At 39.8% G+C, this 25,834-nt stretch overlaps 2 protein-coding genes across 13 annotated transcripts in view; one reads left to right on the top strand and one right to left on the bottom strand.

The window, feature by feature from the left end:
* Nucleotides 1-2,439, top strand: part of LOC118913780 (melanocortin-2 receptor accessory protein 2-like) — a 38,225-nt gene extending 35,786 nt beyond the window's left edge. For 8 of the 10 annotated variants that reach the window (XM_057489350.1, XM_057489357.1, XM_057489353.1 and 5 more), the window contains one exon: nucleotides 914-2,439. In XM_057489350.1, the coding sequence (XP_057345333.1) occupies nucleotides 914-1,304 (391 nt within the window). In that variant the 3' untranslated portion in view covers nucleotides 1,305-2,439. The remainder of the gene's footprint in view (nucleotides 1-913) is intronic. The other 2 variants (XM_057489351.1, XM_057489359.1) reach the window with 1 other exon arrangement.
* An 8,082-nt stretch (nucleotides 2,440-10,521) lies between these two features.
* Nucleotides 10,522-25,834, bottom strand: part of LOC118913769 (centrosomal protein of 162 kDa-like) — a 98,810-nt gene continuing 83,497 nt past the window's right edge. For all 3 annotated transcript variants that reach the window (XM_057489347.1, XM_057489348.1, XM_057489349.1), the window contains 2 exons: nucleotides 20,927-21,061; nucleotides 10,522-11,931 (listed from right to left, as the gene is read on the bottom strand). In XM_057489347.1, the coding sequence (XP_057345330.1) occupies nucleotides 11,722-11,931; nucleotides 20,927-21,061 (345 nt within the window). In that variant the 3' untranslated portion in view covers nucleotides 10,522-11,721. The remainder of the gene's footprint in view (nucleotides 11,932-20,926; nucleotides 21,062-25,834) is intronic.

Here is a 25,834-nt window from a genome sequence, read left to right as displayed (position 1 = left end):
ATTCCATTTTACACAAATATCTCAAAAAGTACTGGGAGTGAAGTATGGATGAAGTATTGCTCACATTGCTACTTAACGTGCATGTATGAAAGGAGGAAAATGTTTGCTAGTGCCTACATCTCCAGAGCAAAGGCCCATGCAGACAAAAGGTCTGCAATGCAACATATAGTAGCTGATTGCAAAAAAGATAATGTCCACAGCATTACGTTGTTCATGCTCTTCTCCTTTCCTGTAGTATGCATGTCAGGTTGTCCGTTTGTGGGGCTCGATGCTGATACTCAAGGCATACAAAGGATACCTGCACATTGAGGAAAATCTGTCATCTTAAGAGTTGTTTCTTTGTGACTCACTGACCACACAGTTCTCGGTTCTGAGAACCGAGTGAGATAAATGGAAGTGACATTGCTTTGGCGACCAGGAAGCTCACCACGTGGGGGTGTGGTCTTTGTTCAGGCTGACCTTGGTGTAGGTCCGTGGTTCTGCACTTGGGCAAGAGTAGTGATTCTTGGCAATTCTATTAAGATACAGATTGTCAGTCCCTACCTCCAGACATTGTAAAGGTCTGCAGCCCAGGATTCTGCATTGTAAGAAGTACTTCAAGTCATTACAATGCCGAAGAGCAAGAAGCCCCCTGAGGCCTGGGGTCTGATGCAGACTGCCAGGGCGCTCCTCGGCAAGGCATCCTCCTGGGGGAACCCGGGGACCTGTAGCTTAGGGCTTTGCTGGGGGTTTGTTTACATGTTCAGAAGGGATGTCTCTCAGTTCTTATGTTTGTCTGCACTCTGTAGAGGTACTTGCAACTCAGTAGGTGCTCAGTGGAAATATGCCTGCCTGTCCTACATGCTGAAAGGCACAATTCTGCAGGTGAATGAGATGGGGTGTAAGAAATCTTTTATTTTCCTTTTCTGTACAGCAGTGCAGAGTCTGAGAAGAGATTCAGAGTGAACAGCTTTGTGTCAGACTTCGGAAGACCACTGGAGCCAGATAAAGTATTTTCTCGACAGGGCAATGAGGAATCCATGTCTCTCTTTCACTACTACATCGATGAAGTGGAACGCATGGGCAAGGCCAAAGCCTGTCACCAGGCCACAGCCCCCGGCAGCAGTGTGCAGCTCCAGGAGGTCCGCGGGGGCCGCGGGTGGCCGGAGAAGGAGCTGGACAGGCCCAGGGACTTCGACATCCCTAACTTTGTGAACACAGACCAGAGCTCCCCCTTTGGGGAGGATGAGCTTCTGATTTCGGAACCACCTATCGTTCTAGAAAATAAGCCTGTTTCCCAGGCCTCAGACAAGGACCTGGATTGAGAAAAATGCTCTGTAAAGTGTTTTCCTGATGATGTTGGGTCTTTGTGTAGCAAGAAAGCTCTCACCAAAATTGTGCGTGGGGGTGTGTGCGAGACAAAGAGACGGGACAGAGGATCAGAAGGCCCCCTCCGAGCTGATCAAGCTGAGTTTTTATGCCTTTAAACACGCTGGGGCCTCTTTGGGGAATACCGTATTTACACCATCTCACCCTCCTTGCTGAAAGCTTGGCCGCATGCTCAGCGTCAGCGTTCCTGGACGGGGGCCAGCGCACTGCGCACCATTCTGGCCCTGCCCCTACCCTGCTCCACCTTTAGCAAACTGCTTTACCTCTCCAGCTGCCACAGCTTTAACCGTGAGGTGAAGGGTCTGGAGCAGAGGATGCATCCCAGCTTTAATCATTCATGAGTTTGTGACTGCCTCTAGACAAGGCTGGGATACACCTAAGGCAGTGTACACTAAGGCACCACCTCCTAGCTCTGGTTATAGGATCCCCTATGTCTCTGCCTTAACCTGCCGCAGCAGGGTGTGAGCGTCTACCAGGATGTCAGGAGATGTGTCCCACACAGTCACTGTGGCTGGCATTTGCATCAGCTCTGCTGGAAGAGCTCTTCTGGGAGCCTCTGGCCACCCCTACTCAGACCTGGGGACAGCCCTGGGAAGCCTCCCCTAGAATCAGTACCCATCTGGGGCATATCACACAGCACTCCTGTCCCCAGGAAGGGCAGGGGAGGCTGTCTGCTGGGTGAGGGAGGTGCCATCTGTGTCTGTGCTGGTGTATCTGTGTCTGCTCACACTTCTCTGCCACTGGCTGCTGAGCAAGACAAGTGGTGTTTGCCGTACTCTCTATTTCCTTGGCAAATGTGTAGCTCATGGCCATGAGGCTAGTGTGTGGGCTTTAAGCTGAGAGGGTGAATGGGTCGTAAGTACCCTGCCAACGATATGCAAGGTGGCCTGGCACAACACAGTTCATTTGATGAAGAAATCAAAGCTACATGATGGTATTGGAAATGACTTGATTTTGCACACACAGTCAGTTGCATGCCTGGCCTGATACTAATCTCTGGGTGGCATTTTCATTATGTATTTGTTTACCATCTGTCTTGCTTAAGCAAAAAAATAAACACATTTGATTGCACGGGAATTTTCTCTTGTTCTTTGTTTTCACATCCAGTTTTTTCATTTCCTTTAAAAACTGTTCCATGTTTATGGTCCTCCTAACTTCTATCATCTATAGGATCCCAGTGGTCTAAGTCATGTACCAGATTTCATTTAGCATTTGTTCCCATAATAAATTCCTTTCCCATAATGTCCTTTGAGGAAAATAGTCTTCCTTAAAACTCTAACACTAAATAACAAAACAAAGTATGGAATATTTCTTGTAATTAAAGCTGTTTTAACACATTCTTGTTATTTGCTATTTTGATGACTATTTTCAGGCAAGAGAGCAAGAATAGTAAAGAATGCTGATTGTATTAACTTCTAATATGAGTATTATTATTCATACTTTACTTAACCAAATAGACACTGTATTCTATTTCTTACTAGGATTCAAAGCTATTTCAGTGGTATATTATTTTTAAGTAGGTTGTCAAGTCAGTAGGTTGAAGGATGTTTAAAAGTTGGAAAAATACCTATATCATCATTTTTGAACTAAATGTCAAGAACTATGAAGGGTCTAAGATTTTTACTCCTCTTGCAAACTAAGAAGTTAGCCGGACCCATCTGCATGGATGCTGGTAGAAGACACGAGACTCCTGGGTCAGAGACAAAGGGCTTCATCACAGCACTGTTGGGGGCATGTGCTTCATGCTCATGCTGCTTCCTGAATTCATTTCAAATTCTGTTGTTACAAAGTACCACAGACTCAGTGAGTTAACACACACATTTATTCTCTTGTAGTTCGAGAGTGCAGAGGTCAAAAACGTTAGTGGTCTAAGGCCAAGGTGTCATTAGGGCTGTGTTCAGCTTGGAGGCCCATTCTCTATGGGAGAATCCATTTCCTTGACTTTTCCAGCTTCCAGAGGCTGCTCGCACTCCTCGGCTCATTGCCCCATAACTCTGCAACCTCTGCTTTTACTTAACACCTCTGTCTCTGTTCATACTGCCTCCCTCTTAGAAGGACCCTTGTGATTACCTTGGATTGCCCACAACAATCTCGCATCTCAAGATCCTTAATGATTCACAACTGGAAAGTCCCTTTGGCCATGTACGGTAACATTCAGAGTTTCTAGGGATTAGGACATAGATATTTATGGGGCCACTAAGCTACCACAGTCTTCTTTTTGGCTCCAGAATTAATGTCCATCATCATATGCAAAATATATTCACCTCATGTGAACCTCTTCTAAAATCTCAATTATTACAGCATCATTTCAAAGTCTAATACGTAGTCTAAATATTATCAGCTCAAAAATCCCATATCTCACCATATTAATCATCTAAATCACATATGGTGAAACTCTGCATATGATTCATCCTGGGGAAAAATTCTCCATCTATGGACTTGTGAAACTAGAAAATAAATTACTTATTCCAAAAATTCAATGGTGGGACAAGCATAGGATACTAGTTACAGACATTCCTATTAGAAAGGGAGGACCTGGAAGGCAAAAAGGAGTCATAAGCTCCAAACAATTTCAAAATTCAACTGGGAAAATTCAAGTTGCAAGGCCTGGAAATAATCCTCTGTGGCTCATGGGTTTACCCTCTGGGCCAGCAGCTCCACCACAGGAATTATCCTTCCTTTTTCTTAAAGTGTCGAATGTGTTTCTAATGGAGAAGTTTATGAACCTGTTTCTTGCATATAGAATCTGGGGAGTCCGCCAGTATTACTTATCTTGTCCACTCTGTCCCATAAAGCTGAAGTTGGCAGTGCTTCTGCTGATATAACATTCTCAAGAACATTGTGAGTCTCCTCTATATGTCACATGTATTCACTCCATTAGGCAAGAGGCCCAAATTGAACCACAAAAGTCATTCCTCCTAAGGCTACCTTTTGTAGCCCCAGGCCAGTCAGGGTAAGGTGACTTCTGCTTTGGCCAAGGGCAGTTCTCTATAGAAAGGGCACTAGAGGGCCAACATTCCCAGAAGCTGGGAGAGACACATTGGACAGTAAAAGAATCTTGGGAGAGGGGAAGGGATACTACCAGCATCATTATAAACACCCTTGTAAACATCTTACGACATCTCTTGGGCATAAACAGCCTCTGAGTGAAGTTAATTTTTGAAGCCCTCCTATGAGAAGTCAACACAGAAGCTTAAATGATCCTTTTAAGTATAAGTTAAGTCAGGTTGCTTCTCTGCTCAAAATCCTGCAACGGCTTCCCATGCCATTTGGTGAAGAGGCTGCGTCCTTACAGAGCCCTCAAGGCCTTGCTCCCACTGTGCTCGCTAGCGGCACCCACTTCTCTGCCCCCTGGCTCACTCACCCATCACACTGCCCCCCACTGTCCCTTGGAGGCATCAGACATGTGCCCATCTTAAGGCTGCTTCCCTGGCTGGTCTCTGTCTGGAACATTCTGCCCCACATGGCCCACTTCCTCACTTCTTTCAAGTTTTTCTTCAAATACCCCCTGTGAGGGTCAGATTGAGTGTGCCCCCAGTTCATATGTTGGAGTCCTGACCTCCAATACCACAGAATGTGACCTTCCTTGGAAACAGTATTGCTGCAGATGTCAGCAGTTAAGATGAGGTCCTTAGGGTGGGCCCTAGTCCAGTATGACTTGTGTCTTAGGAAAAGGAATTTGGACACAGACATGCACAGAAGGAAGACGATGTGGAGAGATGGTAGAGAGAAGACGGCCATCTAAAGGACGGAGTCTGGGACAGATTTGCCCTCGGCCCTCAGAAGGAGCCTGAGCCTACTGACACCTTGACTTTGGACTTCCAGCCTCCAGAACTGAGACAGTGTGTTTCTGCTGTTTAAGTCCTCCAGTTTGTAGTACTTTGCTGTGGGAATCTTAGCAAAGTAATACCCACCTCCCCAGTGTTCTTACTCTGGCTGTCCTGTTGTAAATTGGAAACTGCTTCCTCCTTATCCCTGCCCAGCATTCCCAGATTCTCTTTCTTTCTCTACAGTGCTTATCACCTTCTATCATGTTATATAATTCACATGATTAATATGTCTGTAGCTTATTTTTTGCTCCTCCTACTAGAATGTAAGCTCTGCAAAGGCAGGGATCTTTATTTTGTTCATGACAGATCTTGGGCTAGCCCAGCGCCTGCACACAGTTGGCGGTAAGAACTGGCTGGATGGAGGGGGGCTGTTTCTCATACCTATTATTACAGGTGTACTAAGAAAACAAAGGCCCTGAGAGATTCAGTATTTTGCTAAGGCTCAGAGCTAGTAAGTGGCCGATCAAGCTGAGTTTCAAGTAAATAGTGAATCTGGAAAGTATAGATTATTTTCTTTCTGTTGGTTAGTATTATCTGATATACCATTTTTCTACTCTGTTGACCTCTTTATGTTATTCTTTTAACTTTCAATCTGTTTTATGTTTTAATTTTGCTTTGTTTCAGGTAAACGAAGTCTGTAAATCCTTTAATTCTTTTATTTCATGTAAACATATGTGGCTCTGGATGATACCTTGTTCCTGGCACCTTACCTGTGACCTCTGTCCCCTTTGCTCTGCTCTTTGCTCCCTCTTTATGCCACGCAGTCTTGGCCGAGGGCACAGGGCCGAGACGGTGAGTCTTGGCTTGGTTCCATCGCTCGGTAACTGCGATCTTAACCTGGACACTCAGTCCCTTTGAGATTGTTTCCTCGTATACAAAAAGGGGTAATAAACCCACCGAGAGGTCTGTGAGCATCAAGTGATGAAATACATAAAGCACTGAGAATAGAAGCTCCATTGTGGCCCCTTTGTTTTTATTCTCTTTTTAAACAGGAATTTCAGAGATTACTCTTGAATTTTAAGGAACATACTAGATGTTTAAAGTCTGTTATTAAACCCACCATTGAATTTTATTTATCAACTGTTATGTCTATTTTGTTCCCGTAAGTTCTGTTTAGTTCTTTAAAAAAAATTCTTTTTCCATAATGTCCTGCTTTTTCATTACATTTTCTATGATTAAAAAAGAAAATTCGGCTGTACTCATTTTATGCTTTTTTAGATTGTTTCATGATTTTATGCCCTGGAGCACTGATCGTCCTGGGAACCTGGGCTCTGCCCCTACTTACTTAGGGTGAAGATTTCTCCCTGTTCATCTTGCCCGCAGTTGTGTGAGCTCCCCTTCAGCAAGTACTGTTTTTTCCTATGGTCCTCCATGCACCCTGGTTTATAAAAATTTTCCTAGAGAACAAATTTCTGTTGCCTTTCCTTAGGCCCCAAATGATTTGATCAATCTGAAATTCCATTATTGTTATTTTCTGCTTGGGGATTCCTGCATCGTAAGTGAAATGTAAGTTTGGATTCCACATCCACGTGAGGCATGAGTTTGGAGTTCAGCTTTTTTAAGGGAGACCTTGTTTTTTCCTAGAGACTCTGGTAGAATCAGTTTCCCCATGCCTTCCTTGTGTCAGTGCACAGAGTTCTTTGAGTCTCCCTTTCACCCAAGAGGCGGCCCCACCCAGTAACTGTCATGTGGTGGGTGTCATAAAAGCAGGAGTCTTTCCATCTGGTATGAAGCCCTCTTTCTGAATCGACACTGTAACCCCATTCACGATACAGATGAAAACCCCTTTCCTCCAGGGAGCTGTGGCAAAGGCTTACAAGCTGACGATTCCGACTGCAAGCTTGCTGTTTGTTTTTGCCACCTGGCCTTACTTTTAAAAGGAATTCAAATTAACTTCACTGTGTTTCCACAACTGAAAGCTTCAATTCTAGAGTCAGTTTGGTTTTTCTTAATAATACATTTCAGCTTATTTCTGTGGTGAAACTGTTTATCCTTTCATCTGTTTTGTCCATCATTCCTCTATTTTATTGAACATATTAAGAGGAATTATTTTATAGTCTTTATTTGCTAAGCCTAATACCTAGATCATCTGTGGGTTTGCATTTGTTGCCTAATATTTCTTATTCTCATATTATCAATCATGTAGTCTCAACACTTTTCCTATCCACTTTTTATTATTTGGCAGACATTGTGAATGAAGAATCCATTGATGCCACATATGATGTTTTCGTCCATGAGAGAATTTCCCCTGCTTCCTGTTAGGCAGTGGGGGCTGCCTCATCTCTTTCCAGTCAGGCATTCAGATGGGTCGGGATCAGACTGCATATTTTTTTGTTATCATTAATCTACAATTACATGAAGAACATTATGTTTACTAGGGTTTCCCCTTCACGAAGTCTCTCCCACAAACCCCATTACAGTCACTGTCCATTAGCGTAGTAAGATGCTGTAGAATCACTACTTGTCTTCTCTGTGTTGCACAGCCCCGCCCCCCCCCCACATTGTACGTGCTAATCGTAAGGCCCCGTTTCTTCTTCCCTGCCCTTCCCTCCTATTCTCCCCAGTCCCTTTCCCTTTGGTAACTGTGCACAGAGTTCTTAGTACACCTGTAATAATAGGTATGAGAAACAGCCCCCCTCCATCCAGCCAGTTCTTACCGCCAACTGTGTGCAGGCGCTGGGCTAGTCCATTCTTAGGTTCTGTGATTCTGCGGCTGTTTTGTTTCTTCAGTTTTCCTTTGTTCTCATACTCCACGTATGAGTGAAATCATTTGGTATTTGTCTTTCTCTGCCTGGCTTATTTCACTGAGCATAATACCCTCTAGCTCCATCCATGTTGTTGCAAATGCTAGGATTTGTTTTCTTCTTATGGCTGAATAATATTCCCTTGTGTATATGTACCACATCTTCTTTATCCATTCATCTACTGATGGACACTTAGGTTGTTTCCATTTCTTGGCTATTGTAAATAGTGCTATGATAAACATAGGGGTGCATCTGTCTTTTTCAAACTGGGCTGCTGGTAAATTCCTAGAACTGGAATTCCTGGGTCAAATGGTATGTCTATTTTGATCATTTTGAGGAACCTCCATACTGCTTTCCACAATGGTTGAACTAATTTACATTCCCACCAGCAGTGTAGGAGGGTTCCCCTTTCTTCACAACCTCTCCAACATTTGTTGTTGTTTGTAGACTGCATTTTTAAGCAAATTTGAGGTATACTTGACCAAGTAAGTTTTACATATTTGTAAAGTGTACAATACATTTTAACATATACATATATCCAAGAAACTAGCACCACAATCAAGAAAATGAACATATCCATCACCCACAAAAGTTTTCTCATGCTCTTTCGTAATCCCTGCCTCCCCATCCCTTCCCTGGAAACCCCTGATCTTCTGTCTGCACTACATATTGGTTGGCATTTTCAAATTATTTATATGAATGCAATCATGCCATATCTCTTCTGTTTTATCTGGCTTCTTTCATTCAGCATAATTATTTTGAGATTCATCCATGTTGAGCGTTATCAATACCATATTGCTTTTCATTGGAGTAGTGTTTCATTTTAGGGATGTACTCCATTCACTTCTTGATGGACATTTGGATTATTTACATTTTGGGTAGTATAAATAAAACTGCTATGAATATTTGTTTATAAGTCTTTGTATGGACATATGCTTTTATTTTCTTGAATTCCTAGGAGAGGAATGTCTGGGTCATGTGGTAGATAGGTATTTACCTTTCTAGGAACTGCTAAACAGTTTTCCAAAACGGCTGTGTCATTTTAAATTCCTCATGGTGTATATGAATTCTGGTTGCTCTACTTTCTTGCCAAGAGTTTGTAAGGTCAGTCTTTTGAATTTTATCCATGTTGATACGTGCGTAGTAGTTATCTCTCAGCAGTTTTCAGTTGCATTCCACTAATAACTGATGGTGTTCAGCATCTTTTCATACGCTTATTTTCCATCTGGGTATCTTTGGTGAATTGTCTTTTCAAGTCTTTGGCAGATTCCTTTATTGAGGGCATTTGTTATTGTTGAGTTTTGAGAGTTCTTCATTCTGGATGTAAATCCTTTAAAATTTTAGATATATGATCTACAAATTTCAGCCTATGGCTTGTCTTTTTATTTGCTTAATAGTGTCTTTGAAGAGCAGAAGTTCTTCACTATGGTAAAGTCTAATTTATCAATTTCTTTTTAAAATAAATCATACTTTTCATGTTATAGCAATCTTCACCAAACTCAAGGTCATAAAGGTTTATTGATTTTTCCTAGAAGTTTCATAGTTTAAGGTTTTCTATTAAGGTCTATGATCCATTTTGAGTTAATTCATGTCTATGTTGTAAGGTATGAATCAAAGTTCTTTTTTTTTTGCATTGGGAAATCTAATTGTTCCAATATCCACTGAACTGCCTTTGCGTCTTTAAGGATATGAAAATCAGTTGTCCATATATGTGTTAATTTATTTCTGGATATTCTATCCTGTTCTATTTTTTGATTTGCCTATGATATGGCAATATTATACTTCCTAGTTACTGTAGCTTTATAGTGAGTCTTGAAATCGGATAGTGTAAGTCCTCCAGCCAGATATTTGCTTTGTTTTGACTTTTTGAGGTTCTCTGTATTTCTATATGAATTTTAGAATCTGTTTTAAAATTCCCTTTCTTACATCCCATTGTACCAAAATTCCACACCTTCTTAAGATCAATATCCAAAGCCAAAAGCCACGTTTTCCAAGAAAAAGGTCTGTCCAGATCCTGGGTGAAGGGAATTACTCTTCTGTGCTCCATTCACACTTCCTAACACTCTTGTTGCATTTATTCATATTTGGCTGTATGTACTTGTTCTCATCCTAGATGCTTTGTGCAATGGCTAAGGACTGGGATATGGTCGCTGAGGTTTTTAGTTGTAACTAATGATTTTGATAGTGTTTATGGATCATTAATCTAAATAGAACTGAACATCTGCCATGAACACATCTCCACAACAGAATACAGAATTCTCATCACAATAGGATGCATGTCCTTGGAGTGATCATCCAGCTGATGTTCGCACCTCCTTGTGCTTCAGTCGTGTTTGTGCTCGGGATGGACGGCCCGCAACTCTCCCGTCAGAAAGACAAAGGGAGGGATGGTTGTGGCTATGAACTAATAGCCTTGCAGATAAAAAATACACAAAAGCCCACTCAAATAATGGCCAAAATAGTTTATATTATAACTTAAAATAAAATTATGTCACATAAGAAATAGCAAACTGTAACTAATGCTTTTTCTACCCTCTTAGGAAAAGGACATTAAAAAATGCTGGACAGTAAGACATTAATTGCATTCCTTATATTTAACTTCCACATTTCACTTGCTACCCATAATTTCACCAAAATCGATCTCACCTGTCCTTTACAAAGTATTTCAGTTATTATTCTAGAATTGCATTTATTGGCATGTGGCTATTGAGCAATTGGAATGTGGCTAGTCCAAACTGAGATATGCTGTTAAATGTTAAATACACCAGATTTTAGAGACTTGGAATGAAAAAAAGAATGTAAAAATTCAATTTTTATATTGATATTTTAGAAATATTACATAAATTACCGAAATTAACTTCATCTGTTTCTTTTTACCGTAAAAAGATAAATGTGGCTACAAGAAAAATAAAAAATTACATGTGGCTCCATTATACTTTTATTGGATAGCAACTAGGCTAGAACACTTAAAAACAAAATGGCCATATCTTTAACTTACTAGTATCTTTTATACTCACCGTCCGCTTTTGGGATGGGATTGTAACATAAACCAATAATCACACGAGTATGCATGCTTTTTTCTAATGAATATATATTACTTTTTAAGTAGAGAAAGTAAAAATGTTATGTTCTATTTATAATCTTAGAGTTACAAACAAGGACTTGCATTTAAGACACACAGCATAAAAAATTAAAACAATGAATATACCAAATCCTCTTAGCGCTTGTAAAATACATTCTTCACCTGATGGCAAGTACAGACGGGAGGCAACTAGAGGCAGGAGTGGAGCTCCGAGGGAAAGCGCGAGAGCTCACCTGCTTCCCGTGTGGACGTCACAGGTCTTGTTAAGTCATCATGGAAGCTCTGCTACTCAGGGGACCGTCCATGTGACTGTGCACGCCACTTGCTCACATTCCTCCCCGTTTCCAAGAGAAAGAGGAGCCGTTTTTCTGTCTCCGAGATTTAGGAATACACATTTAGTCAATGATGGCTGCATATATGCACTTTCCTTTCCTTAGCATGTGTCCTTTTACAATAAACCTTACTGGTTCTAATCATGGACATAAAGGGCCTTGTCCATAAATGATTTAAAATGTGACTGGTTAATAATTTTCAGTAAGATACCACAGTGCTATTTTTTTTCTTACTGGTTAAGTGCAATTTGTTTTGAAATGTTCCTTTTGTGTTAGTTGCTTGTTGCTTTCAAAGCTTCCTTCGAAACTGGCACAATCCCGTCCACCATCCATCCCCAAGTCCTCCTGTGAGGCCCTGCGAGTCTCTAGTGACACTTTGGTGTCCTCGGGGCGGCTGCCGAAGCAGCGGGGACCCCTGCCCCCTGCCGGTGCAGCTCTCGGAGGACGTCTAATACGGAGTCCAGTTCTGTGCGGAACTTGTCCAGCTCACGATTCTTCAACTGGGCAAGTCTTTTCCACTTCTCAGTTTCTTTGCTTTGTTCAGTTTCTACTACTTGCTGGGTTTGCTGTATGATCTGCAAATAGAAAGTCCCTTATTACCGTTAGAGTTCACAGTGGGGTTGTTATAGAAGATCCTCTGAAACTTGACTAAAGTAAAGGCAATTTGACTACCACAGCCATTTTAAATGACAAACTGCTGGGCTACATTCCAAAGGAAGGGGACAGGGACACTCCCCTGCCTCAGCCTGCAGGCTGGAGACACAAGGACTGCAAGGATGTTCGCTGAGTCCCTTGAAACAAAATAAGCACCAGCGTGTGCTTACATGCCCCCTACATGTAGCCCTTTCCTCATCCCGATAAGAGCCAGCCTAACAGGTCTGCAGTGGCCACTTCTGTGCAGCAACCACGTGAATGCCATCCACTGTTCCTTAAGTAACCCCTTAATGAAACTCATTTACTAACCAAGCTGGGCTAGTCTGAGTCACTTTTTGACCTGTCAGTTCCCTCACAACTAAGGAGAAGGGGCTTCTTTTACATCTCCCCAGGAAATTCACAAAGCGGGCAAAGTACATTTAAGAGATTGCAAAGAGCTACAGTGGGACAGTGCCGACTATGGTAAACCAGTGACTGGTGTATCAGAGGAGGGGAGGGAGGAGAGGGCACCTTATTAACAGGCTCCCCTGTGTCTGAAAAGGTTTGCAGGAGAAGAGGGTAAGAACTGGGAAATCTAGTATCCAATTCTGATACAGAGTTTTATAGTCTTTTTGAAAAAAGCATTTAAAGCATCAGAAAATTTTAATACCTTGGTATGAATCCAAACATCCCTAAAATGCTGTTCCTCCTAAAAATGGCACTTGAGATGCTGTCAAGACAGTTTTAACATACAACATATGCCATTAATGAACCACACATTATAGCACCAGAAATAATGATAAAACCACACATGTAGCATCATCATGTGCCAGGCTTGGTTTTAAGCATTTTACATGTATCTAGTCATTTAATTTTGACAACATACTAGGAATAGATTCTGTGTACTTATTCCCATTTAACAGGTAGGGAAATGGAGACACAGGTAATTTTAAAGAAAAATTTTTTTGCCCACCATTCACACACAACCCATTGGAAGCAGATTCAGGATTCACACCCAGGCAACCTGGAGAGTCCTTTGTCTTGACTACCACACTAGACCGCCTTGTTTATGTGGATCTGCTTTTTTCAACTGTGAAATGAGCATCCCCTCATTAAAATGAGGTTTGTTTTTTTCAGGACCCTCCACACTGTTTTCAATAGTGGCTATATAACTTTACCACCAACAGTGCACAAGCGTTCCTTTTCCTCTACACTTCTGCTGATACTTGCTATTTTTGTCTTTTTGATGATAGTTATTCTAATAGGTGTGAGGCGATGTCCCATTGTGGGTTTGATTTGCACTGTCCTAATGATTAGTAATGTTGAACTCCTCTTCATGTATCTGTTGGACATTTAAATATCTTCTTTGGAAAAATATCTATTCAGGTCCTTTGCCCATTAAAAAATGTATATATATATGTATATATATATTATGAGTTCCTTGTATATTAACCCCTTATCTCATGTGTGACTTTTAAATATTTTCTCTCAGTTCATAGGTTGCATTTTCATATATTGATTTTCTGGGCATGCAAGTACTTCTTAGTTTGATGTATTTCCGTTGTTTATTTTTGTTTTGTTGCTTTTAGGTGTCATACCCAAAAAACCATTGCTAAGACCCAGGTCAAGGAGCTTTTTTTCTCTGTTTTCTTCTAAGGGTTATATGATTTCAGGTCTTACATTTAAATCTGTAATCCATTTTGAGTAAATTTTTGTGAGTTGTGTAAGATAGGGGTCTAGTTTCTTTCTTTTGCATGTGAATATCCAATTTTATCAGAACCTTTTATTGAAGAGACTGTCTTTTCTTCATTGGGTATTTTTGGTTTCCTTATCAAATAATAATTGACTGTATATGCATGGTTTTTCTCCTGGGCTCTTGATTCTGTTCCAATGGTCTATGTGTCTGCTTCTAACACCAGTACCACACTGTTTTGATTACTATAGCTTTGATTATATTTTGAAATTAGGAAGTGTGAGGCTTCCAACTTTGTTCTTTCTCAGGATTGTTCTGGCTATTCAGGGTCTTTTGTGGTTACAAATTTTAGAATTGTTTCTTCTATTATTATACAAATGACACTGGAATCTTGATAGAGAATGCATTGAATTTATAGCTGGAGTTGGACATTTTAACAGTAGTGATTCTTCTAATCCATGAATATGAGACACCTATCCATTAATTTTTATCCACTTTAATTTCTTTCACAATGTCTCACACAGCTCTTTTACCTCCTTGGATATACATTTATTCTCAAGTTGTTCATTGTTTATGATGCTTCTATAAATGGGATTTTCTTTTTCAGATAATTTGTTACTATATAGAAACAGTATGATTTTTGTATATTGATTTATATACCCTGCAATTTCACTGAATTTGTTGACTAACCAAGTTTTTGGTGGAGTCTTTATGACTTCCAATATATAAAATCATGTCATCTGCAAATAGAGACAATTTTACCTTTTCCTTTTCAATTTTGGTGCCTTTCATTTCTTTTTCTTGCCTGATTGTTCCTGCTAGGATGTCAAGTACTATGTTGAATAGGAGTGATTAGAATGAGCACCCTTGTCATATTTCTGATCTTAGAGGAAAAGCTTTCAAATTTTTACCACTGAGTATGATGTTAGTTGTGTCTTACTATATATGGCCTTTATTATGTCTAGGTACATTCTTTATATACCTTATCTGTTGTTTTATCATGAATGGATATTGAATTTTCTAACATGTTCTTTCTGCATTTATTGAGTAGACAAGACTTTTATCTGTCATTCTAGTAATTTGATGTTATCATATATACTTATTGGCATAAGTTAAATCATTGTTACATCTCAGGAATGAATCACACTTGATCATGGTGTACAATCCTTTTAACATGCTGTTGAATTTCATTTGCTAATTTTTTGAGAATTTTTACATCTATATTCATAAGGGATACTGGCCTCTGGTTTTCTTTTTTGGTAGTGTCCTTACCTGGCTTTATTATGAGGGAATGCTGACCTTGTAAAATCCGTTAGGTAATGTTCACTCCTCTTCTATTTTGGAAGAGTTTGGGAAGGGCTGATACTGATTTTTCTTTAAAAGTTTTTTAGAATTTACCAGTGAAGCCATTTGGTCTTGGATTTTTCTTTGTTGGAAATTTTCCATTACTGATTCAATCTCCTTACTAGTCTATTCAGATTTTCTATTTCTTTCTTATTCATTATCAGAGAGTTTTATGTTTCTAGAACTTACCTCTGTCTTTTAGGCTGCCCAGCTTGTTGACATATAGTTTTCATAGTAGTCTCTTATGATCCTTTGTATTTCTGTAGTATCAATTATAAAGTCTCCTTTTTCACTTGGCATTTTGAGAGTTCCCCCTTTTCTCTTGGTTAGTCTAGCTAATGGCTTGTCAATTTTATTAAACTTTTCAAAGAACCAACTTAGTTTTGTTAATCTTTTCTATTGTTTTCCTGTCCTGTATTTAATCTTGGTTTCCCTCTTTTTGCTTTGTTAGTTTATAAGGTGTTAAGTTAGGTTGTTTGAAATCTTTTTTGTTTTTTGATGTGTGCATTTATCACTGTAACCTTCCCTCTCAGAACTGCTTTTGTTGTGTTCTGTAAGTCTTGGTATGTTGTGTTTCCAATTTCATTTGTCTCAAAATACTCTTTAATTTCATTTTTAATTTCTTCTTTGATCTACTGGTTGTTCAGGTGAGTGTTGCTTAATTTCCATGTATTTGTGAGTTTTTCTCATTATTGATTTGTTTCATACCACTGTGGTCAAAGAAGCTACTTGATATGATTTTCATTTTCCCAAATTTGATCAGACTTGTTTTGTGGCCTAACATACTATCTATTCTGGAAAATGTTCTATATGTGCTAGAGAATATGTATTCTGTTATTGGTGGAAATGTACTGTATATGTCTGTTAGGTCCATTTTTTTAGACTGTTGTTCAAACCCCACTATTTCTTTATTGATGCTCTGTCTAGATGATCTATTCATTGCTCAGAGTGGGGAAGTACCTACCATTGTATTGCTGTTCATTTATCCTTTTAGTTCAATTAGTGTTTGTTTTACATATTTAGGTACTCTGATCTGGGTGCATATTTACAATTATCTTATTGATGTATTGATAATATTTATTATTACACTTACCTTTTCTCTTCTTTTAGTTTAAAATTTTAATTTGCCTGATAGAACCATAGCTACTATTGCCTTTTTTTGATTACCATTTGCTTGAAATATCTTTTTCAATTTTTTCACTCTCTGTATGTGTCTTTAAAGCTATAATGAGTCTTTCAGCTTTTCACCATTATGATGTTAGCTTTGGGGTTTGTTGTATGTGGCCTTTATTGTACTGAAGTATATTCCCTCTGTACCCACTTTGTTGAGTTTTTATTATGAGTGGATGTTAATTTTGTCAATGCTTTTCTGCATCTATTGAAATGATACAGTTTTTATCTTTCCTTTTGTTAATGTGGTGTATCACATTGATTTACAGATGTTGAACCATCCATGCATATCTGGAATAAGTTCCACACGATTATGGTATGTGATCCTTTCAATGTATTGTTGAACTCAGTTTGCTAATATTAAAGATTTTTGCATCTATGTTCATCAGGAATGTTGGCCTATAGTTTTCTTTTCTTATAGTGTGCTTGCCTGTTTATGGTATGAGGGTAATGCTGACCTCATAGAATGAGTTTGGAATTTTTCCTTTCTCTTCAGTTTTTCTGGAATAGCTTGAGAAGGATGGGCATTGACTCTCCTTTAAATGTTTGGTAGAATTCTGTGAAGCACTGTGTGGTCCTGTTTTTTTTTATTTTTATTAAAAAAATACTGCTGCAATTTCATTACTGGTAATCTGTTTGAATTTTCTATTTGTTCCTGGTTCAGTCTTGGGAGATTGCATATTTCTAGGAATTTATCCATTTCTTCTAGATTGTCCATTTTGTTGGAATATTATTTTTCATAGCAATCTCTTATAAATGTCTGCATTTCTGTAGTATCAGTCTTTTTTCATTTTATTTATTAGTGTCCCCTATTTTTTCTTGATGAGTCTAGTGAAAGGTTTTTCTACTTTATCTTTCCAAAGAGCAAGCGCTTAGTTTCACTGATTCTTTCTATTATTTTTTTAGTCTGTTTCATTCATTTCTGTTGCAATCTTTATTATTTCCTTCCTTCTGCTAACTGGCCTTGTTTGTTCTTTTTCTAGTTCCTTTTGGTGCAGGGACAGATTGAGATTTTTCTTGTTTCTTGAAGTAGGTCTGTATTACTATAAAATTCCCTCATAGAACTGCTTTGCTGCAACCTATTTACAAGTTACCTATTTTTAATATTGTGTACCCATAACAAATTTGATGTAGTTAAGGCTATTTTAATATGCTTATTTTTTAACTTTTAACCTAGAGTACTAAGTGAATTATGCATTACCACTATAACAGTAGAGAATCTGACTTTGACAATGTTTACTATTACTATTCATTTTTACACCCACATTTATGATTTTACTGTTAAATAGCATCTTTTCATTTTCACTTGTTGACAATTATAATGTTTCTTGGTACAGCACTTTTTAAGTTCAATCTTTTTGTGCTCCTCTGGGCCTCATGAATCTGGATATCCATGTTTTTCCCATTTTGGAAGTTTCATTATTACCTTAAATATGCTTTCTGCTCTTGTCCTTTTCCCTGTCTGGGATTTCTATAATGGGGATAGTTTGTTCTGATGGTGCCCCCATAAGTTCTGTAAGATGTCCTCACTTTTTCACTCTTTGCCCTTTTTGTTCCTCTGACTGGTAATTTCAAATGACCTTTCTTTTGTTAGGTCAAATCTTCTGTTGAAGCTGTCCTTTGAATTCCTGTTTTGTCATTGTATTCTTCAGCTCTAGGATGTGTTTTTTTTTTTATGGTTTGCAGTTTTTTGTTGAACTTGTTTTTGCTCATGTGTTATTTTTCTAATTTTGTTTAGGAAGTTGTCTTTCTGAGTGTTCTTATGGTTCACTAAACTTCACTAAAAGGATTACTCTGAATTGTCAGAACAGTCCACAGATCTCCATTTTATTATGAATAGTTATTAGATCTTTATTAGCTTCCCTTGATGGTGTCATGTTTACCAGATTTTTCATGACCCTTGAGTTGATATCTGTGCATTAAACTGGTCTCCTCTTCTGGACTTTACAAGTTGCTTCCATAGACAGTCCTTTGCCAGTCAGCTCAGCTCAGGGTTTTGGACAGGGCACAGCTGGTGGCATTCCTGGGCAGGTGGGGCTGTCTACTGGGGTCTCTTTTTTGGTTGAGGCCGCTGCCTGAGCACTGAGGAGAGGGGAATGCTGGCAGCTGGGAACAGCTGGGTAGGACTGGTAGCTTGGTTTGCTGCCCAAGCACTGCTATAGGATGTACTCTACAGGTATCTGGATTCTCTAGTCAGGCTTTCTAGTTGGGTACTGCTGGGCACTATACTCAACAGTACATGGGGCTAGGAATTAGCTTCCTTTCCCAGGAGGGGCAACAGAATGTGCCCCAAGGTGGGCACTGGTCTTTGTTTGGGGACCTAAATCAGGTAGAACTGTGGACAAAGAACCCTGGACAGACGGTGTTACTAAGTAAATTGGGTTACTCTCCAGACAGGCAGACCTGCTGGCTGGGTTTTCTGCACAAATGCCATTGTAAACAGAGCTGTAGGATGGGCTATGTGGCTTCTTGCTTGAATGGGGCGGGAGGCTGTATTCAGCAATAGATGGGATGATTAATTAGGTTCCCCTTCCAAGCACAGGGGCTGAACAGGCTCCAAGGCTGGCGACTGCTGTTGTTTGGGTCCTGAATGAGGCAGACTGTTCGCTGACTCCCCTTACCAGACAGAGCCACCGTCTTGGTTCTGCAGATGGATGCAGCACTGGTTCTCTCTCTACTTTGATACAGCTTTGAGGAGGGGCTCAGTCTACCAAGACCTGAGTGGTGCTTGCTGTAACCCCTGTGCCCCTTTTTGATCACAATTTGATGTCCTGTGGTCAAGCTTCACAGATTCTTCCTGAAACTCCTATAATTTGAGAAATGAGTGGGCCTCCTGGGAAGCAACCCATAATGGTGGGTGAGCGCAGTGTTAACCCTGGGCTCTCTTTTTTCCCACTGGAGAAACCATAGGTTTCTGGGAGCCCCCTCTTTCAGTACTGTGCTAGCCTGGGTGAGGAGGATGCCTTCAGCGTGCGGGCACTCCTCTTACCCTTCTAATGCTGTCCTTCTTGGTCTCTCAAGTGGGTGCTGCAGTTGCACCTCTGTGTCTGGGATTTTCACAGGTGTGTCTTCTCTATGATACATGCTAGTTGGTCTTCTTGTGAGGGAGACTGAAGTCAGGAATGATCTATGGGGACATCTTGATGACATCCTAATTTAGCATTTTACTATGTTGTATATGAAACACATCTATTACCTTCTCTATAAATGTCCTACAAGGATGTCCTACAAGTCCTACTACATTTTTGCTTAAGCAAATAAAAGCCAATTTTGTAGACCATATTGAAATTATATATTTCAGATAAACACGTATTTGTTGAAAAATCCTGTATATATTTTAGAATTGTACTGTGTACTATATAACTTATTTGTGTACATATTAGTTGTATTTATAACAAGTCTATCAAACAATTATTGGTGATAAAGCTATAATAAAGTGTGTGCTTATAACAGGTAACAAAGATAATGTTAAACAAATTTATCAACTTACAACCATTTTCTAAAACAGGAATTACAAAGTCCTATACACATACAGGTGTGTCTGTTGAAATGGTGATGCACTATGGTGCCTTAGTTCTACCAAGGCTGATGTTTTCTTGGTATTCCATGTTTTAAAGAGAAGTCCACAAATAAAAGTCCAAGAGTAAGAATGAGAAATCAGTTACATTAACTTCTTTGTTCTCCATTTTATATTTCAAAGTTCCTATAATGATGAAAAGCTACAATCTTGATATGATTTAATAGAACTAGGGTTTCTCTGTGGACCTCAGGTCAACCATAAAGCTTTGCATGTATATGATATTTTTTATTTTCAAAGATTATATAAATTTATACTGTTACAGATGGAACCTTTTTGTGTGCCCCCACTCCCATTCATATATTGAAGCTGCAACCCACAGTGTGGCCACATTTAGAGTAAGGAACTAATTAAAGTTAACTGAAGCAATAAGGGTGGGGCCCTGATCAGAGTGCAGTAGTGTCCTTGTAAGAAAATGCATCAGAGAACTCTTTCTTTATTCCCTCCCCCAGCCTGCAGTACACACACATAGGCAGGGTCACCTGCAAATCAAAGAAGAGAGTTCTCACCAGAAACTGAATCAGCTGTAACCTTGATCTAGGACTTATAGCCTCAGAACTGTGAGAAATGTTATTTCTATTTAAGCCACCCAGTTTATGATGCTTTGTTGTGGCAGCCCAAGCAGATTAATACACTGTTTATGTGAAACTAATAATAGCACCAAGGCTAGCACCTAAAAATAAATCATGCCCTTAGTTCTCCTATTTTTAATTTCTATTAATTAATTTGTTTGTAATTAAGTGCAGTAATCATACTACTAGTGGTAGGCACATTATTTTAAATGATCACATTTTAATATAAATCTATTTCTTACAAATATTTATTGAAATCACTTGAATATGGAACATGTTTCCCAAACAAAGCCCTGTTCCCAGGGTTTAAATGCCAAACTTTTTAAGTACCAATCAATAATTAAGAAAGAACATGATACAAGTTGCTTCTCTATTTTTCCAGATAAAAGGCATACCAATATTTAGGTATTTGAGATTTAAAGTCTTATTTTGTCTCAAAAGTTATACATTTATTTTTTTTATAAACTCAACACCCAATGAAAACAATAAGAAGTTTTGCTAGGGATGACAATACTATAGCAAGCTAGAGATACTTAAAAGTGGTGAATTTTATAATATGTAAATGTGATTTACTACTTTACCTGTTGAAGTTCCTGCTCTCTTTGTTTATGTCTTATTTCCATCTGTTTAATTTTCTTTTCTAAGCCCATGAAATGTTTCATCTCTGGTGTATGGTTTTCTTTAGCTTCTCTCAATTCCTCTAAGAGTTTTGTTATCTAAAATTGAGGTAAGAAGTAAATGAAAAACTATGATAAGGAAGTAATTTTTTAACAGGTAGTCTTAAGGGGTAAAAATGTGCATCACCTCTTCTCGGTACAAACTTCTCTAGATAAGAGGTTTATTGTTACAAAGGTATCTTGAGTAGTTAGAAATAATTAATAGCTTTCATTCCATATATCAAGGAAGTAAAGGTTCATCCTAGCCCTGAAATGACCTCATATTCCAAAAGTTTCCAGATGACTGGACTGCCTTCTCCCTCCCATATATACCAGGCTGGTTATGGCACTCAAAATGAAGTTGGGCATTTTCTTTGGTGTATTCAGCTTTGCCATAAAGTGTTTAATAGGCGATTACTTTTGGGATTAAATAACACATTGAAAGCACCCAACACACAGAAAGCAAAAACTATGGATCCATCTTTACTCCACTCCCTATAATTCTATCTGCAATTCTCTTCTAGATTTTATTGCTATAATTTATAATAATTCACTCCACAAATAAATGTATGTGTATAAAGTAGAGATAAGAAGTACTGAACTCTTTTTGTGCTGGCTGCTGTTTAGGTCATGAGGATGCAGAGACTAAAGACAGTCCCTGTCCTCATGGAGGGTTGGTCTAGTGCAGTACCTCCTTTTTCATACCATGGCTCACAGAGAAAATGGTAATATTTTTGGGGCACCAGGAGTAAAATGGAAAAGATGTGAGGAATCTCTAAATTGGGTTTAGTGAAACAATTAATTGCATTTTCTTTATGCTATATAATTATGGTAATTTGGTAATTGTTAACATAAAAAGGCAAAGTAAAAAACAAGCAAATGAAAATGGTTAAAATGAACAAATTCAATGTTTTACCTAATAGCAATAATAGTAAAAAGCAAAACAAAAAACCCCACATACTTCTCCTAAGTAAGTTAAAAAAATGTGAAAATACAAGCAAATTAAATCAGAGTTAAGTCTAAATACTTTAAATGTGGAACATCCTCCTGATGGCATCCTCAGTGAAAAAAAGAAACATGCAGATGTGAATTGGGATGGTTTGCAGAAGGGCCAGGGAGAGGCCTTACAGAACATGCTGTGGTGATGGGTGCCGGGTGTAAAAATCTTATATGCTAAAACAATGATTATTAAAAATTGTAACAAAACAAAACAAAACAAAAGGATTATTGAACTAAGGAAGTTGTCAGAAGCATTGTCATACACATACTGGTCAAATATCAACTTTTCTGTCAACTTTACAAAGATTAAAAAATGATTCTGAGTTTGTCATAAGAACACTTCCAGCTATTACTATCTCGTGATCCATAGGAAACCCACTCCTGGGACACCAGACGGGAAGTTCTAGTCCAGTGAGAGCAGTCGGATGGATATGAATTCTCATCGGGTGAGCTACTGTGGAGAGATGGGGATGCGGGAGGGACACAGAACCTAGAGTGGAGGCCTGTTCACTGGACGCAGCTATGTTTAAACTGATGCTTAAATGCAAGTAGTACTAAGTCATGACATTATCATGTGCTTGGCACTATGCTAAGTACTTTATACATGTTGTCTCAGTTACTTTTATTTATCAAACCTTACATTTATTGTCTGATTCCCCAAGTAAAGTGTAAGCTCCATGAGAACAGGAATTTGTCTACTTTGTTCTCAGTATTCCCACCACCTGTACCTATGCATGGCAGAGAGTGTTTAACAATTATTCATGAATTAATTAATTAATTCACCTTTCACTGATTATTCATTTGTAAATCACATAAATTTAGAAACTTGGTTCTAGACAAAGACAAAATGTCCCTTCATTTGTACTCATTTAAAGGTAACTCTTAAAGAGTATAAAGTTGAATATTTTTAAGAAAATCCTTGTAGTTCAGTGAATTTATTAGTTTCTGGAGGTCAATGGGCACATAGGCAAAAAATGCATGATGATCAAGAATGCTTCCTGCTACTTGATACTACCAAAAAACTATGTGGTACCAAATGGCAACAGCCTGAATGTCCAACGGGAAGGCACTGGTAAACTGTAATTAGGAGCCTGGGAGCTAGAATCAGAGGCCCTAGATTCTAATGTTGGCACTTCTACATATTGCTTGGTAAGCCTCAGACAAGTTTTGTCATTTTTCATAGTATCAATGTCTTCATTTATAAAAGGAGAATAACAACAATACTTCTGGGTTATGGTGAGAAACTCAGAGCACTTCACACAGTGCCTAGTACATACTAAACAAATGCTTATTATTACTATTTGATTATTATACAAATGTATAGCAAAAGTGGTAATAAAGACATATTAGATATAAAGATGGGATGGGTGTTGTCACGATGGTGACATAGGTTATTCCTGCTCCCCTTCACAAGAACAGCTAACAGCTATTCATGGACAAGACACCACTACCAAGAGAATCCTGGAACACGAGGCTGGGGCTGAAGCACTCCTGCACCAGCCCGACCACGACAGGCCATATTAGAAAAGTAGGAGCAGCAGCTGCATGCTGCCCACACCGCCCCTCCGCCAGGCTGGTGCACACCTCACCGACGGAGATCTCCCGAGCCTGTGGCTCCTCCAGGTGGAAAGGAGAGCCCAGGATGGAGATCCAGCTCCGCAGCATGTGTGTTACTTCCTGGAAGCCCCAACTCTGGTCTTGCCCCATGGAGATTATGGGGAACTCCGTGAGGACTGACTACTGGGAATCTGACTGTGATGGAGAAGTAGGGAGGGGCTGGTGAGAACCCTGGCACTGGGGTCATGGCAGACTGAGTTCCATGGCAGACCTGCATCACCCGGACAGCGATCCCAACTGGCAGTTTTGCTCACGTGTAGAACCAAGTCAGTGGTGCTGTCTGACAAGGTAGTGGGGTGAGGGTGTAGGTCTCCTGATCTGGGTCCTTGAATGAAGAGATTTGCCAGCCCTGGCGCCTGGTCTGTACCCTCCCAGGCATGTGAGCTAAGTCATGGTCTGGACCACTTCTAAGTGACGGTCGCAGCCCCACCCGACCAGGAAGTTGATGGAGCATCTGGAAAGCTGGGTAGCCCAGCGACATTAGAGCAGAGTGTGGAAGTCAGAGCTGACAGTCTGCAGAGCAAAGCCAGTGACCTGTCTGCCCAGGGTACTTAGGCTGCTTGGCTGGGACAGGACCACAGACAAAGAACCTCACTGGTATTGGAGCTGGGTCTCCCACCGCCTGAACCAGGAAGGAGACTGACTGAAGGCCCTGCCTACTGCTGCGTACAGCTCTCAGCCTGCGGGACCGCGGGGTCCAACCAGAACACACGGGAAGCTGTGCAAACCTGCAACAGCCCTGCTTACAAAGGCACCTGAAGAGAGCACAGACTCTCACTCACTCTGTCTGGCCAGAGAATTCACGGCACAGGTCTTGCCTGGTTTGGGTCTCCAAACACCGAGCTGAGCAGGCCTTGATGGGGCCCATAACCCCACCTACTGCTGAATATAACCTCAGTCATGAGAGGCTAGTGAGCCTGACCAGAGAACTCAGGCAACCAGCGTTTTCTACCAGTGGACAAAATCCAACCAAGAATTTCACACTAGGCCATCCTCCTCCTGCCTCACTTTGGCAGGGAACCGAGGCAGAAATCTCACCCAGCTGTGCTCAGCCGGCACCCCACTCACCCAGCCTGAGAGCTGGGGCAGTGGCCTCACCCAAAAACAGGCCCCCAGGGCACGCTCCTCCTGCCCAGGAATGTTACTAGCAGACACACCCAGAAGCCCAAACTGAGCCGACTGGGAAGAACTGTCTCTGCCAAGTCAGACCTGTAACGTATTAAAGAGAAGACTGGTTTCTCAAATATGCAGATAACAAAAAAGGAATCAAGGACCATGAAAATCTGGAAACCGCCACCAAGGTAAGTAATAAAGCTCCAGGAATTGACCATAAAGAAATGGACATCTATGAACTATCAAAGAACTCTTAAAGAAATTTAGAAAAGAACAAGAATATACAGACAACTAAACAAAGTTAGGAAAACAATACATGAACAAAATGAGAAGTTTTACAAAGAAATCAAAACCATCAAAAACTCCAAAACAAGTAGAAATCCTAGAGCTGAAAATACAATGACTGTCCTAAAGAATCCAAGAGAGCCTGGACAGCAGACTCGACTACGTAGAAGACAAGAGCCCACAATCCAGAATACAGGCAATTTAAAATTGTCAGAGGAGCAAAAAGGAAAATAAAAATGGATGAAGAAAGCCTATGGGGCTGAATGGACACAATTAAAAGAAAACGATATCCATGTTATGGTAATTCCAGAGGAAGAGAAAGAGTCAGAAAGTATACCTAAAGCAATAATGGCTGAAATGTCCCAAATCTGGGGAGAGAAGTGGATATCCAGATCTGTGAAGCCCAACTGACCCCAAAGAGGTTGAACCTGAACAGGGCTACACTGAGACACACCATCATTGTCAGAAGTCAAAGACAAAGAATTTTGAAAGCAGCAAGAGGAAAAAAATTACATACAAGGAAACTACCATAAGACTGTGGATTTCTTAAATGAAACATTTCAGGATAGAGAATGAGGTGATAGATTCAAAATATTGAAAGAAACTGTGAACCAAGAATTCTATACATAGGAAAGTTGTTCCTCAGAACTATAGATTCTGAACAGACAAAAGCTGTAAGAGCTCATCACCACTATACCTGCCTTACAAAGAGGGGATTCTTTGAGGGGAAATAAAAGAATGATAACTAATGCTGCAAAAACTTAAGAAGGTAGCGTGAAACTCATTGGTAATGGTATATATGGAGTAAGTTAGATTTTA

Source organism: Manis pentadactyla, chromosome 12 (assembly GCF_030020395.1).
Source record: "Manis pentadactyla isolate mManPen7 chromosome 12, mManPen7.hap1, whole genome shotgun sequence".
Classification (NCBI taxonomy): Eukaryota; Metazoa; Chordata; class Mammalia; order Pholidota; family Manidae; genus Manis; species Manis pentadactyla.
The sequence above is the reverse complement of the archived record's forward strand: the minus strand, read 5'-3'. Positions and strand labels throughout refer to the sequence as shown.